We start from the raw sequence: 16,913 nt of genomic DNA on the forward strand, positions 1-16,913 counted from the left end.
GTGCGTGAATGCCGTCGTCGACCACGACAGGGTGAGGATCTCAGATTGGGTAGATTTCAATTTATCTAAAAAAAATAAAATATTTTGTTCAATTATGTTTTAATGGGGGGTTGAGTTTATACTTTTAAATGGAAATATGTGTATATTATAAGAAATGTTTTGATTCTTGAATAATAAACACAAATAATTGAAAGTTATTTGATCAGATGTTTTAGCACACTTGAAATTTGGACAATATGAATGTCAACGATGATTGTCGTCGACTGCGGAAATTTACGCACAAACAAATTGAACCTTTATATATATGATGAATCTCCTATCTATCTATAATATTGTAAACAAATGAATTGGTTCACCAGAGAAAACCTATAAATTGTTGATTCATATATGATTATTCAAAATAGAGTAGAACTTCAACCACAGATGTTAAGCTACTGAAGCTCTTTTTTCCCGTCATTATACTGTTCTATATAATTGTATTATAATAATATTGTAAACATGTCAGAGTTGTAAATAAATTTCAATTTCAATTGTTTAGTCTATGCCAATACTTATATTGATAGGAAATACACGTTTGACACATCACTCATCAACGAGTAAACTGATTTAATGCAATTTTACATGAAGAATATGAATTTACCGAGGATGGATATAGGCTTATTTTCATTTTCATTGATCAATTAATTTTAATTTAATAATTTAATTAGTCTACATTTTTTTTAGATTTACAACAGACTTTAATCTCCTGAACAAGAATAGTTACACAATAGAATAATAAAGCAATTTATGTACAAAGATTGCTTGGACTTCGATAACTGTTGGCCTACGATGTTTTCATTAGTTTAAATCTTGAAGACTCCAGAACGAAGTGAAAATTTTGATTTTTGAGGATATTGAATATAATTATATTATTTTACTGAATTCGATTTACTCATTCAGACAAGTCCCCTATTATCATACATTTAATACTATGATAGGTACTAACTATTGTTATATTATGTTATACTATGTCTTACAGTAAAAAAGGCCAGTATTGATATAAAAACATAAGTCACATGAATTCAATATACTCAAAAATCCCTTTCCACAATTAAACGAATGTCAGTTTAAATGTGAACACATAAGAGTCGATTTTATGCTTGTAATGTTAAGCTGGGCTGCTCTGGATCAGCTCTAGGCATTTTATTAATCATGGAAGAACTGAGCATAAAAAACATAATTTCTAAATACGGCTATTATGTAGAAGAAGCTGAGCTTCCTTTGCATTGAGCTGTTCAAATATTACTCGGTTGATGCAGCAATAAGAATTGTCTGCAAAGAGTTTCGAGATGATGTTGGCATAGATTAAATTAACATTTTATTTAGTCTATGATGTTGGTTTCAACTTGATTCAAATATATTTACCGCAATTCGTACAGCATTTCGTACAGTGTACTGAGGTAATCGAAAGCAATTTGAATTACTATCAATTCTATAACTTTCTTGATAAGAAATGGTAGAGTTGCTTACCATGTCAACAGTGACCTCTCCGACCACCTTTGATCCATACTCTTTTCTGAACTGCTTGATTTTCTCTATTTCCTTCGGGATTTTGGCGGCGAGCACGCCCTTCAGGTCTGTCGAGGCATCAGAAAGATTTCTGGTGAGGACCGGTAGCACTGGTAGAACCTACAACAACAAAATGACGATTGTTAGAAAACATTATATAAAAGAGATTTAGATGAGCGTGAATGTATAAGCCTACACTTGGAAACAACGAAATGTGACAATTGTTAGAAAATTGAATTGAAGAGATTGTGTTAAACGTGAATGAGTAGGCCTACACTTGGAAACCACAATCATTTAGAACTCATATATCTATGAAATATGGTTAGTTGATCAATCTATTCAATTTCGTTTATCTCATCTATATATATAAAAGCGAAATGGCACTCACTCGCTGACTGACGGACTCACTCACTCACTCGCAGAACTAAAATTCTACCGGACCAAAAACATTCAAATTTGGTAGGTATGTTCAGTTGGCCCTTTAGAGGCGCACTAAGAAATCTTTTGGCAATATTTTAACTCTAAGGGTTGTTTTTAGGGTTTGAAGTTCGTCTTTTAGCATGTATATTCTTCTTATTCTCTTAATTATAATTGAAAAATGTCCATACCATATGTTAATATAGAACTAAAATCTAGAGAGAGTACCTCTTCGAAATGAAACAGTTGTTAACTGGTAACTAAATTAATAATTATTTTGGCAGGTTGGAATTAAGTTGAGTTGACTTTGTTAGGTTGGCACCAAGTTGAAGATTGAAATGCATTTATCGCGGAAAAATTGATTGGGCACTGCCACTTCAATCAGAGCTATTCCTGGGAATATTATATTACTAGCCGTCAGGCTCGCTTCGCTCGCCATATCCGTTTAGCCAGACGTTTAGTCTAAAAAGAGATTTAGTTGAGCGTGAATGTATAAGCCTACACTTGGAAACAACGAAAAGTGACAATTGTTAGAAAATTGAATTGAAGAGATTGTGTTAAACGTGAATGAATAGGCCTACACTTGGAAACCACAATCATTTAGAACTCATTTATCTATGAAATATGGTTAGTTGATCAATCTATTCAATTTCGTTTATCTCATCTATATATATATAAAAGAAGTTTAGTCTGGACCTCCGACTGGATCGTCCTAACATATGATAAAAATGCTCAAATGAAAAATGCGGGCGAGCGAAGCGAGCCCACTGATCTCATTCTTGGACGATCCAGTCGGGGGTCCAGGGGTCGCAGCCCCCTGGCTAGACAGACATGGCGAGCGAAGCGAGCCTGACGGCTAGTTCAATAATATAATAATTTTCTATTTGTTATTGAGATAAGGTACTTCAGCATACGTTTTATTTATTAAAAAATCTGAATTATAAATGAGTATCCGAGGTATAAATCTTACACTATTCTAAAACAGGTATTTCTTTCAAGAATGTTTATTGCTTTTCACATGAAAATCCATTCAAATTGTGATGATAAACCAGAAAGAGGATTGGCCTACTTGAGGAATGAGTAATACGAGAACAAGGTATATACTGTATAAAACAGTTAAAGTTATATAGGGTTTTCCCAGGTTTCTTTCCTCTATAACTTTTACGTTTGGATTAGGAGAAATTGTAAGTTTTAATGAATTTTCATAGTTTTTGCAATGTTTACAGTATTCAGAGAATATGATTAAATGAACCGATGACCACCGTTCTACCTTAATTAAAGGAAGATTCAGATAAGAAGTTGATTCATGTGTGTTTGATAAGTGCTTTGAATGTTCAAGTACTGACTTGAGATCATACTGTACGAATAAAGTTAGTTGAACCATATGAAAAGTGTATTTGGATGGATAAATTAAAAAAAGGAAAAAGGAGTGAAGAAGAAGGTTTTATTTACCAATGATTCAAAGAAATTTTGAAATAGATAGGGCTGATATTAATTGAATTGAAACTGAGAGCACTACTGCAATGCAAGCATATTCTTATTTGCATGCATCATTCCACCATTCTTTATTTTAATTTCTTATTTTCATGTATGAATATCTAATAATTTAGTTAATGGATCTGTATAATTTTTTTTCTCTAATTTCAATCTGTAAATCAAAAATGGTTTGTAAGCTCTATGTTACAATAGCCTTGTAATAAATATCAATAAAATTCTATTCTATTCTTACTGATAGTGAGTATTTTTAGTAATAACTTATTTCAAAAGTTTCAATGTTAAACGGTAGAATATGTGAATCGCTCCAAATATCGTACATGTCATGTCATACTATCTCGAAATGAGAACAATGTACAGAATTGACGGTCAAGGTAACCGAACAATGGGCCAAGGTTATGATGATTATAAAGCTCATGATGATCCTAATGATGACGAAATAATGATGAGGCAGATGGCTTGTTATCAGTTAAAAATTAAGGTTTAAAACTGAAATAAATCTGTCTTATCGACCAATATAATGAGATTTGTTTAATACCACAAAAAATTTACTTTTTGAGGTAGGTATTCGTTTTAGATTAACTTTTTCAAAAATAATATTGGACAAAAATGAGAGTAGTAAAAAATCAAGGTTTAAGACTTTTTTATTCTATAATAAAGTGAGTACTGGCAAAGCATAAGGAAGAGCTATATTATAGAAGCAAATATGCTATGGTATATACAATATATTGTAGTATTGACTCAATTGTATCTACAACTCAACATAAGTTTATGGAATTATATTTCAAAAATTCAGGATAACCAAAATTTTGGAAATTATTGTTAATAAACAGGATATGAGCAAGACAATAATTATACAGTATGCAATGTAATTGTGCCAATGTGGTTTATACTAAAAAGCCAGAAGGTAGTGCAAAAAAAACTTATTCAATTCACAAGAAGGCAAAAAATTATATCACAAATTTTCCTTAGTAATAACAACTTAGAAGTTGAATAATGGATACAATCAAACAGCAAAGTGCAGATTCTAATACTGTAACAGCTAGACTACTACAGCAGAAAATATCATGCAACATATGGTAGAACATTCTTCAATAAATAAAATCATAGAGAAACAATAGCGTGAGTAGATATCCCATGGTATAGGGCGTTTATGTTGCAACTTTTACTGTTATCTCAAGCCGATTACTGTCGATTTTTACTGTTTTGTTGGGGTGATAGTGTATGAACGGCACAGTATGACAAACTACAAGCGTCACACAGCTTCACGGGAAAGAACTACGTGGACTATCGGCTTGAGATAACAGTAAAAGTTGCAACATAAACGTCCTATACCATGGGATATCAACTCACGCTAATGCTTCTCTATGATAAGATTATTCATTGTGGAAAATGAATCATTATTAGTAGCCTATTATTGGTCCTAAAGAGGAAGAAAAATTTACTGTGTTTACTCTTATATGTGTGGTTAAGCTTTGGAATACCCGCCGATTTTTAAAAGATTACAATAAAATAAATGATAGAAAAACGCACAGGTGAGAGAAGAATAGAACTGAATATCAATAGTAGATTAAATACAGTGATACATAAAATCACAAAAAATCACATCAAGTCACCTGAGTATTACGTTTTGGAGTAACAGTTGAGTGCCAAACTCTTTCACAACAACAGCCCTGTACAAAAATTATTATTTTTTTGTAAGAATGATTGGGTTTTAAATTTACAATTATTTTGACAGAAAAAGTTCAGGAAAACAGTTTTCCTGTTTACAATTTAGAATCATTACGCTTTTATAGAAATGGATTGCCCAAATACACCTAACCTAAATGATGTAATATTTTATTTATTGATAGCCACAAAAATGAGAAAAGAAATCATTATTAGATAGGACAAATATGCAATATGTTCAAGCAATTTATATGCAATCATTAATTATTTGTTTATATGCAATTTATTCGAATATCCTATTTTCACATTCTGCTAATTCTCTTCAAAGTGATAATTTACACTTTCAATATTATCTACTGCTACAACAACATTCTTCATTTAATTTAATTACACAAGCACAAATTCTACCCATTTTCTATCATTCTAATCAGTTATTCTCACATTATTAATATTTTTATCATGAAATATGAACTAGAAAACGGCAATGATTCTTGCAGTGACTGATTTACAGGTGTGTTGCAAACTGCTACGTCAGCTAAATTGAAATATGTTGAAGATCAGTTGATATTGTAGAATTTTTCCATAATTGAAAAAATAGATGTGGATGTGACAGAATAAAACTGTGTTTTTTACTTTCCTTGCCCTATTACCATAGGTAAGGAAAGTATTGCTTTCCGAAAAAAATTAAGGTACCCCAATTTCTAAATTTCTATACGTCTTAAGGTCCAACGTTAAAACGGCTCCAACGATTTCGATTAAATTCATACCTAAAATAGTTATTGATAAGCTCTATCAACTGCCATAAGTCCCATATCTGTAAAAATTTCAGGAGCTCCGCCCCATTTATGCAAAGTTTGATTTTAGATTCCCAATTATCAGGCTTCAGATACAATTTAAACGAAAAATTTCGAGTGGAAAAGATTGAGCATGAAAATCTCTACAAATGTTCAGCAACATTTTCACCTAAAATTAAAAATAAGCTCGAAATTCGAGAAAATGAGATTATCCAATTGCAAACTGTTGGCAACTGTTGACTCTATTAATTCATTCACTATGGAGAGATAGCAGACCTAGTATGTCTCCAGCGTTACTGTCCTGTCACCAGCTGGCTCAGATATTTGATTATAAGTAGACTTGAGATGCGCGAGAACACTAGCGTCAGGTGATCAATTCTCATAACGACAAGGAAAGTTGTGTGAGTGCGCCACACCAGATTTTTCAATTATTTAAATTGAAATTGTTCAGAGAATCTTTAGTTATTAGATTCTTGGATGTAGTTATTATGAGATGACTATTCTCACCGTGAAGTTGATCAAGTTATATTGGAAAATTTCTGTTAGCACCGAATTTCAATTCTAATTTTACACCAATAGCAGATATATTTGTACCTGACAGTCGAAAAAATAAATTACTCTACAATGACCTTGGCGGTACGCTTTTTCTCGATTTCATGTTAATTATGACTAATTGACTTTGAACTTGAAAATTATCGCAATGTCACCTAACGATGGTAATCAATCACTTCATTTTTGTGCGATAAAATGAAATAAGTACTACAATAAATATACTACTCCCATCATTACAGTGCCATTGACATTGGAATGAGTTACTCGAATGTCTGGCACAGTAATCAAGAGGCGTTAAAACTGTTGCATATTCATGACAAAATATGGAAAACTATCAATAGACGAGTGAAAAACTGTTTAGTCTTCACATAGTAGATAACGCGATAGTAATATTATATTACAAGGTTTCGCTTTGAAATAGAACTGGAATTTAATAGAATAAGTAAAATTTCAACTGGAAAAGCTCATAGTACATAGTTCTTGCAGTAGAGCATTATCGTGGAGTAATCAAAATAAGTCTACTTAAGTTGATAATATATTATTTTTTATATCGATTTTATTTTGGGTTAACGGAGAAAGTATAGAAAAAGCTGTAGTTGCAAGAGAAGGCTGGAGTAGCAGCTTGGAAGATTCATCATCATCATCATAACCATCAATCATTGACTTATCAAATAGGATTTATTAAACTGATTTTTTATTGATGTTTAGAAGAAAACTGACCATTTACCCATGTTGTTCTGTTTTTTTTTTCACTAACAACACATAAATGGTTCATTTAATTAATTAGTCATGTAAGCAGGATTTACTTCATGTAAATGACCAGGTGACAGTCATTTTGTGAATATTTTTAAAATTTACTAGTTGATTAATAGAATTAATTACTATTGAATATAAACTATAATTCATTTTGACCCACGAATCAGAATTCTAATGGAAGGTCATTCATGCACTTCTCCATTCAGATCTAGCAAGTCGGGAACCAGTTGTCATCAAGGTTACACAAAAATACAAATTTTGATGCTGATTCTGATGCGGATATCCTAACCAAGTCATATATCAATTTTTTACGATATTCTCAATTTTAAACAAGCGGAAATGGATGCTACGAATACTAGAGTTTGATAGACTTGAATACTAGATTAGACTCTCATGTAACGATAAGCAACCCTCGAATTAGTTGTTTAAAGAAGAATAAAACAGTAAATTCTCTCACTTCCTTTTCAAATCATTCGGGGGGAAAATAGCCTAGTTTCTATTCAATTAGCGTGATACAAACAAGTAACTTGCACAGTAAATCAATGTATAGTGACAAAACTAAGTCTTTTATTTGAACAATTGTTAGTCACATTTTTTAATACGTTATTGTTCAGATTCATCTCGCTTCTTAGGAACGATAAGAAAACTAGAACATATCTACATAGACATGTGAATTTCGCGCTCATTTCATTTACTTGGTTGCATGTGGTCTAAAATTTCAAATAACTCATTTGACCTTGAATTCTTTTGTGTGATTATTGAACGATACGAAAGTGTTGTCGACAAGAGGATGAGTGAGTGAGATGGAATTTTTGATCTGTAAATTGATACTCATGTACTGGTTCAAGTAATTTATTCATTATTTGTACAAACACCCTTCATTAAAATGGTTAAGACAGAGGAGAAACAGGGCGAAATCCTCTCCCGAATTCAGATAAATAACAAAGTCTAGAATAAGGCTTCTTACACACCAGTGAAGTGCGGGCCCGGACGGAAAAATCGACGCGGACGGACCCGGAGGGTCCGTTACATTGAAAAAAGACATTACCAACGTTAAACATTATCATTTACATTAAAAAAAAAAACATTACAACGTTACAAAAGACATTACCCCAAGGTAGTGTCTTTCCACATTCCACAATTATAGATAATAGATGAAGATGAAAATCAAAATCATACAAGAGACGTGATTGATGTTTTTATCAAAGTTATAAGCTACCACCAATAAATAACACTACGGCGAATCGAAGTGTAACAGGATGACATTTTGTTGTGTTAGCTTTGAAAAAATCAGTACAATGCAAGGCTGCTAATTGAATCGAGTGAATAGGGGTTATTATAATGTCTGCGTTCAATAAAAATGATAAAATTTTATAACAATGCTCATTGGATATTGATACGCAGAGTACCCTAGACAAAGAAAGAAATACTAGGTGAGAATCGATAAAATCCCATCAATGAACACGATTTTGATTTGACAGTGACATTTTTATAAGAGACTCTGGTAGTTGTTTACAGTGACCGAGAATGTAGAATAATTCGTTGTGTTCCAATTAGTCTCTCAAAGGCGGTGTACTAAATTGAACAGAATTAGAGAAGCCATCTAATAAGAATGGTAGTCGCTGCACTCCAAAATTAGCCCTGTTCACACGCTAACTATCCATTCCAAACTTTCAGCAGTTGTACAAAAAGTACAGGATTCTCATTCTTCAACATTTTGCAGAATTAATTTTTTCTAATTGAATCGCTAAAATCTCATCAATGAACATGATTTTGATTTGACAGTAGCATATTTTTATAAGAGACTCTGGTAGTTGTTTACAGTGACCGGGGAATGTAGAATAATTCGTCGTGTTCCAATTAGTCTCTCAAAGATTGGGTGGAGCAATTACAATTGATATCTTGTGACAACGAGTAAAGGCATATTTTGTCAATTTTAAAATTGTCCATAGAATTTTCTTCAAATAAACATTCGATGGTAACTAACTAAAAATAGTTGGTAGTAATAACAGTTAGTAATCAATATTCTATAAATTTACTTCAATACAGGAATCAAAATCCTGAACAAATAGACAGAAAATTATTTCTTACGCATTTTAAAAATAAATACTGAATGAAATACGGTACAATATATCTGATATTGGTATGTTTAAAAACATATTTCAACAGTTTAACCACCTTTCAAATCGTTATTACTTGAAGCACATATTACATAGAGATTCTAGGACAGTTATTGTAATTTTAGTGAGTTGCAAAGTTAGGATGAGTGCAGTGAGCAAGTGGAATTTATGGCCAATTATATAATTCGCAACAGACGAGACTGGAAGCAGAGCGTGCCACGATCAAAGACCGTCTTTCAACAGCCATTTAGCAGCACAACTAACTTTCATTCAATAATTGTCCGTGCATAGAAATAATAATCGTGAATATTACAAGCTATTGAAATTAACTTTCAGTATCCTGGATTTTGTAGTGAATTGAATTTTTCGATAACTACTTGGAAATAGTCATGAATAGGACATAATTCAAATCCACTTGCAATTAAGAATTTTGTTGTGGATTTCAATAGTTTGAATAACGCCTTATAGGATTCATTCAATAACTCAGCTATTCGTTGATTATCAATTAGGCGTATCAAGAAAAAATTCACTAAATGAGCATCAAAATTATTATTCAAATAACGGAGGGCTGTATTTGAATACTTTCTTAAATATTAACGACTTTCTCATGGCATAGTAAATAGGAAACTCCAATCTACCTGTCAACGAGTATAATAAGATTGTAATGCAACATCTTTCTACAGTGTATAATAAGCTTCATGTAAGCTATTTATATTGAAGAGTCACCCTGCAGGCTGCTCTGAAATATATTATCATATTCAAGGGTGCAATCAAATATTTTCCAAACGATATCAAAATTAATGAATAAACATTTCAAATTTACTTCTTTCAGAGCAAATCTTCTTTCAGTGAAATTAATGAGAATAAATCAATCAATTGAAAATATAATTAAAATAATACCTAACCTTTGAGACTGATTGCTTGAATTTTGGTGGAAAAGTTTTCGACGGAAAAGGTTCTGTTTCTCGCCAACTGTTTGACTATTTTTGTGATTCAACAAGAAATATTTTCATTACAATACAGTGCAGTGTCTATATCTATACAGTACTAGGGATAAATTTGCGACAATTCACAGATCACTGATGCATTATCTAGCATTGGATCAATTGAAACTTGATTCAATAAAAGTTCAGTTACTGTTCCGTGATGGGCGTTTGCCAGACCCAGGCCAACCTAGTAAACTCTGGCTGATTTGTTGGAGAAGGCCTCAAACGGTCAATGGGTCATCCAATCATCAATCGAATTACAGCACAAATTTTATTGAGCTTTGAACTTCTCCAATGGATTGATACTTATCACTTCAATTATGAAATAGGAGAATAGAATCCGAGAATGATCGTCTATTCTTATTCATGACATAATAATTATTACTCAATATAAAATTATAGACCTAATAACTCTTATTTTGTTGTAGCAGAGGGTGAAAATAAATAAACTATTTGGAAACATAACCAATACTTTTTAAATTATGATGATGATGATGATGATGATGATAAAATAAATTATCAGAAATGTTGCATGTTGGTAAAAGGTAATACAATAGTACAAAAAGCTAGTGATATTATAAAGTTGAAAGTTGCAACTATTGTGAGAGTAAAAATTCGAGTCACTGTCCATGTTGTAGAAACGTTCCATAATGAAATAAAAACACACATATAACATCAAATTCTACAGTTTCTGCAAACCATGATCCTTTACCAAATGAAACTGTAGAATTTGACGATTATGTGTGTTTTATTTCATTATAAGCGTACTTATTCAAGTCATGTTATCGTACCAATATTTTTTAGATTGTGCAATGAGTGTAGGCTTACATATAAAATTGGAAATTAAATGAAACAACTTCATTTAATAAGAATACAATTTTTTCGTGGCAGCATTGATTTTCTCCAAAAATCTTAAGTCAACAAACTGTCCCGAAACTGTCAACAAATTCCCGAACCTATTCGGGAATTTTCCCAAAACTGCCACTATCTCAAATCTAAACTCAACATTATAGACTATGGAGGTTGCTTTATTATAGTCAAAAAAGACTGGCGATAGAACAATTTGAAAGCCAAGCTTGGAACGATTCAGTATGTTGCAAACAACTCACGTAGGAGTAGAATGGAAATGTTCTTGTGGAATACTAAAATATGTCAAGCATTCTACCAGAATGAGCTTCTGATACAATACGAATTGAGTTCAAGGTGAGAAGAATTAGAGCAATCATATTTGATTTCCCTGAAATGTGCAAGGTTGAAGATAAACCTACATCAAATACACAGAATGAAGACACCAAATTTAAATAAATATAGTCTTATTTGTCTATTTTAAAATGACTCTATTACCAGTCACTGTGGGGTATAATCACGAAATAAATAATTTTCATCAGTCTATTAAGGGACTCATCCCTTTTATCAGTCATTGAAGGGTTTTTATAAAGGTTGAAAAGATTCATCCCACTGTTGTATTGTTGCAAATCTATTTGTTTTATGATTATTATAGAAATTGCTATAATAATTATGGATTTGAGTGAAATTTTCAATATTTTTGCAACTGTGAAGGAAGATTTTTGTTTGGATCCGTATTTGGAAATTGATCAATCTAATAAATTCAAAATTGAAGTGGATACATTTTTTTGGACTCAAAATTGTTGCGAATTAAGTTATCATTCAAGTTATGTAAGTAACAAAACCTTAAGACTGTGTATTCCTAATTAAGTTTTGAAGCAGTTTTGGGCAAATGCCTGTTGTTTTTACCTGGATTGTATTTGCATATGAATAAATAAATACTAAATTTTTATAGTATTCTCTTTATACATTTTGAAAATATTGAGTTGTAAGCTTAGTAGCATATAAGCCAAACTTGATAGAGGTAGTAACAAGTTTATCTAAATAGCTGAGTGGGTTATTACCCTATTGGGTAATACCCTAGTGGGTTACCCTAGTGGGTATATACCCTATTAAGGTGGGTTTCAATATACAGAGTGGCCCATAAGTCAGTAGACGCTTGCAATTTTTAAGGTCAGCTGTTGTTACAAACCAAATCACTCAATTAACAGCAATCTTATATCTTGAGGATTTAAAAATAATAATATTCTTCACTTATTGGGTTTAATTACCTCAAATACATCATTCCAACTACAATTAATAATAGATATTTATTCCATTTTGTTGTGTATTATTTCGTTAAATGCATAGTTGTAAAATGTGTATAACTTAGCATACAAATGATGTGCATATGTGTTTGTCAAGCTCAGTTTAATCTAATAGAATCTATAAGGACGGAAAAATAAACATTTTGTTGATAACTTTGGTGTAAACGCAGCTTTATGGGCCACTCTGTAGTATATTTTCTTGGAAATGAATTCATAAATAAACTTTTAATTAATTTTATTTAGAGAGAATATTTGATTGTTCATCATTTTCATTCGATTTGTCAAGTTGATGAAATTGGGCCGTTACTGAGATAAGAAATTAAACAAAGTGTGGCAAGACCACATACTATAAAGAATCAAATTTTAATCATCCAGTGAAGGTAGATTCCTCAAAATTGAAAATAACTGACCGAACATTTGAAAGCAACAAGTGAATAGAGTTTGCCAATTTATTAGTTCAACAAGAATGACGAATTACATAGAAAGCCTTGGGAATGCCACAATCGGGACCTTTTACGTTTGTTTAATATGACAACTGCAAAAAAGGTCATTCGCTTGCTGACCTCCAAATGCAATAAAATCACTAATCCTCTTGCAGTTGAAAGATGTTGAAATTTATTCAGGAGAATATATAATATAACCTTGATACAAAGTGAATAAATATTCAATTAGTTCTGAAAGTTATGAAGCATCTAAAATTCTCAAATAGGAAATGGTTTGCAGTCCAGAGATTTAATAGTTGGTTTTACTACTTCCTATCTATTAGACTATTCACTTACTATCCATTATTACCGTATCGTCTATGTCTTTAGTGTTTTCATAACCTATAAAAACTTGTCTCTTTTTCTTGAGCCTACTTTTGAATATAAATGAGAATATATAAATCTAGATACCCGTTTCAAAACTATTAAATTTTAAAAAGGGTATTTAGATTTCTATTTTCACATATAAAAACTCTATAACCTATAAAATTATTTTGTAAGAAAAATTTGAACAGCTCTATAACCTATAGAATTGTTTTGCAAGAAAAATTTGAACTATCAATTTTTATTTGTTATTGCTTCATTTGTTTTCTGAATTTTCACACAATTCATTCATTTTTACTCTTCAATTCCTCTTCAATATTATCATTTTTATTCTTTTTTCTCAGCCTCATTTTTCGCCACAAACTATTTTCATAATTCAATTGGGAGCCATTCTTCTTAGAACTTTCATTAAAATATAAAAAACTTGCGCGACACATTTTATGGTAGAATGAATGGTACATTCATTGGAATAATAGATTATTTTATGTTTACATGATAATTTACTTCTTATTTTGTTAAGCTTAATGATTCATAATGGAATCATTGATGATATTCTTGACCACTATAATATTAATTTATGAATCAGGCCGGTCATGTATTAATAAATTATAGTTTTATTCATTGGTACCGTATCATTCATCACGATTGATCAATGTGACCAACAACGAAGATATTTATTTACGGAGGAATGAAAATAAATAATTTATAATATTACTGTAAAAAAGAGTTGCAAACATGCGACTTGCGAGTCAAAAAATATATAATTCATTAAAAAAATATATGTTTATCCAGGTTCGTATACAGTTTGAAAATATTGGAGGAGAGACGCTTCTGTGAACTAATAAAATTGAAAGCCATCACCGTGGGCTGAAAGTAAAATTCTGATTGAAGACAAAAATAAAGACAACCTTCAGGCAGTGCATCCAGAAATAGTTCCGACTGGGCTGGGTGTACTACAAACTACGTTAGACCAAATCCTGAATAGAAACTGACTTTGTTTTTATAGCTTATTTCATAAACAAAGTTGTACTCTCACAAGTGAACAAATAAAATTCTCATAAACTGTGAGAACACTGATCAATTAAAACGGGCCTGCTTGATATACGGCACTTTACAGCATTTTACAACTGTCAAAAGTGAAGATGAATAAAAATGTATAAATCTAGCTTACTTGAATTGCGGCAACATAAATATGAGCAGTCTTATGTTTCTCTTCACTTCAATTTGTACCCATAATATAAATAGACAAATTGATTGAATTATAGGTACAATTGCAATCATACTAAATATTTCAAACATCAGACCATGAGTTTATAAGGCTAGATTGAAAAAATGACAAGGACCTTCCACTAAATAAGCCAGGCGATGATCATCATTGTAATAGATACACACTATTAAAAAAATTTTTACCTTATGATCAAAATAGTGGGAACCAAGCTGCTCTTCAAAGAATGAGAGATGAATATCATCAAAATTTTATAAAACATTATTTGAAGCTGTTCAACAAAAAAATCGTTCAAATATTTATAATAAGTATTTGAATACTAATAATAGTTTCCAATGTACAATACCTAAAATTACTCCATGGTCAATAATATTAATTAATTTATTACATTTCACAATCACAATATAAAACTAATGATTGGAAGAGAATCAACAGGATAAACCCAAAACTGCCTATCTACCTAATTTTGATAAAAATAGTCCAAATGAAGCTATGTATGAATGAAATCTCATTTATTTTTCAATAATAAACATAGTGAGCCAACCACATGAGTTTATGATTTGTTATCAACCTGAATAATGAATATATAGTACACTTGAATGCTAATCACATAATGATTTCATAATTATGTGGAATTAATAGACCTCTGTATGAAGATTTTATGATATCTAGGCAGTTTTGAGAGGATTTCTATTGGAAGTTATATTAATTCATTAATTATTTTTTAATGTATTTTTGATAACCGAAAACTCTCTGGGTGCCAAAAACAGACAAAAATCAAGTGTTTGCATGCGTCAGAGATGTTAAACATCAAATATAGATATAATAATGATATATGTAGTCTAAGTTGGCACACACAGACAACTGGCTGTGCTTTATCAAAACAGACATTAATCTAAAATCGAACAGGCTGTTTATATTTCAAGGTCGTAGAATTTCAGTCAGTTCGCCAGCAGAGGTTAGTTATAATAAGATAGGGTGAGTGCAACAATGATAATGTATGACACAACTATTGGCAGAACAGCTCTAATTGAACCTTGTATGACCTATCACTCGACCCGCCAACCAAATGCACAAAATGTTCAACATTTCAAATACTTATCATCTTCTACACCGTATGGGAAGAGTTTTCAACAATGTTGATGATAGTATTATAATAGAAGTCATTGGATAAAATAGAGAGATGACAAGGATACAACAGTTGAAGATTATAAATAACAGAAGATTATAAATAAAATTCCACATATATGTCAATAAATTGACACATTTTACTTTTATTTCTCTTTCTGGGTAATTTTTGAATATTGATTTATATTCTTCATTCTATACTTATAGCCTACAACATTTCTTTACATGGGGATGTGATTTTGAGACGATTAGTTTTCATGAGCTATAAAGTGAACATTTCCAGAATAAAGCCTAAATCAATTAGATTAATCAAGGTCAATAAAGTGTGATAAATGATGGTGAGAGTGTGGAAACAGTATCAATTATTAATCTTTGGTGAGTTTGTAATTTTTCTAACTTGAGATTTACAAAGTTTATAATTTATTAATGCATTTTCAAGTATAATACCTTACATTTTTACTCTTCTAATCAACCATGATTGAAACTTTTCAGTATAATATTATATATTTTGACTGTAAATTTCCATGATAAATATAACAAGTGGTAACATTACCTATTCAGACTATATCAAATACAGTATAAAAATTTGGGAGAGGAACTGTTATGGGTATATACTCTCCCAATCATTGATATGACTAAATTTTGATAGTTTTGAATATTGCAATAATGTTTTTAAGAGGACATTATATAAATTCGAAATTGTTTGTTTTATTCTGATTTATAGTTTTAGAATGATGATTTGGTGTAGAAATTGAAATGAACAAAACCTACATAATATTTGGCCGATTTTAGAAAAAATTAGGAAATAGAAGAAGTTTTGGGCAATAGCCTGTTTTTTCTTTTCCGATTATTGAATTGTTTGCTCTATCCAATAAATAAATAAATAAGACTAACTCTCTTAATTTAATGACTCTAATTATTATAACTCTAAGAATTTCTTGTAGCATTCAACTATGCTTTTTAGTTATATAGGAAAGAAAGGGTGCTCACAATATTGTAAACATGTTTCAAAAAAGAGTAGGCTACTCTAATCTCTAATCATGTACATTTTCAAGTACATACATTTTGGTGTGGACAAATCATGGTTTATTTCATTACATTTACTTGACATCTAAAGTGAGTAGTGAGTACTTCTGTGCAAATCCAATACCTAATGCAATCGTATTATGTAAGTGATGAAGAGAAAGTATCGGAAGTGGTAATATTATATTGAATAAATTTGCAAATACTATTTGCTGAGTGAATGTCAGTGAGTCTTTGATTGCG

At 31.0% G+C, this 16,913-nt stretch overlaps 1 protein-coding gene across 2 annotated transcripts in view; it reads right to left on the reverse strand.

The window, feature by feature from the left end:
- Positions 1-16,913, reverse strand: part of LOC111052457 (probable citrate synthase 2, mitochondrial) — a 47,005-nt gene that overhangs the window by 18,629 nt on the left and 11,463 nt on the right. For both annotated transcript variants that reach the window (XM_022339140.2, XM_039424999.1), the window contains exon 2: positions 1,510-1,668. In XM_022339140.2, the coding sequence (XP_022194832.1) occupies positions 1,510-1,668 (159 nt within the window). The remainder of the gene's footprint in view (positions 1-1,509; positions 1,669-16,913) is intronic.

Source organism: Nilaparvata lugens, chromosome 3 (genome assembly GCF_014356525.2).
Source record: "Nilaparvata lugens isolate BPH chromosome 3, ASM1435652v1, whole genome shotgun sequence".
Taxonomy (NCBI): Eukaryota; Metazoa; Arthropoda; class Insecta; order Hemiptera; family Delphacidae; genus Nilaparvata; species Nilaparvata lugens.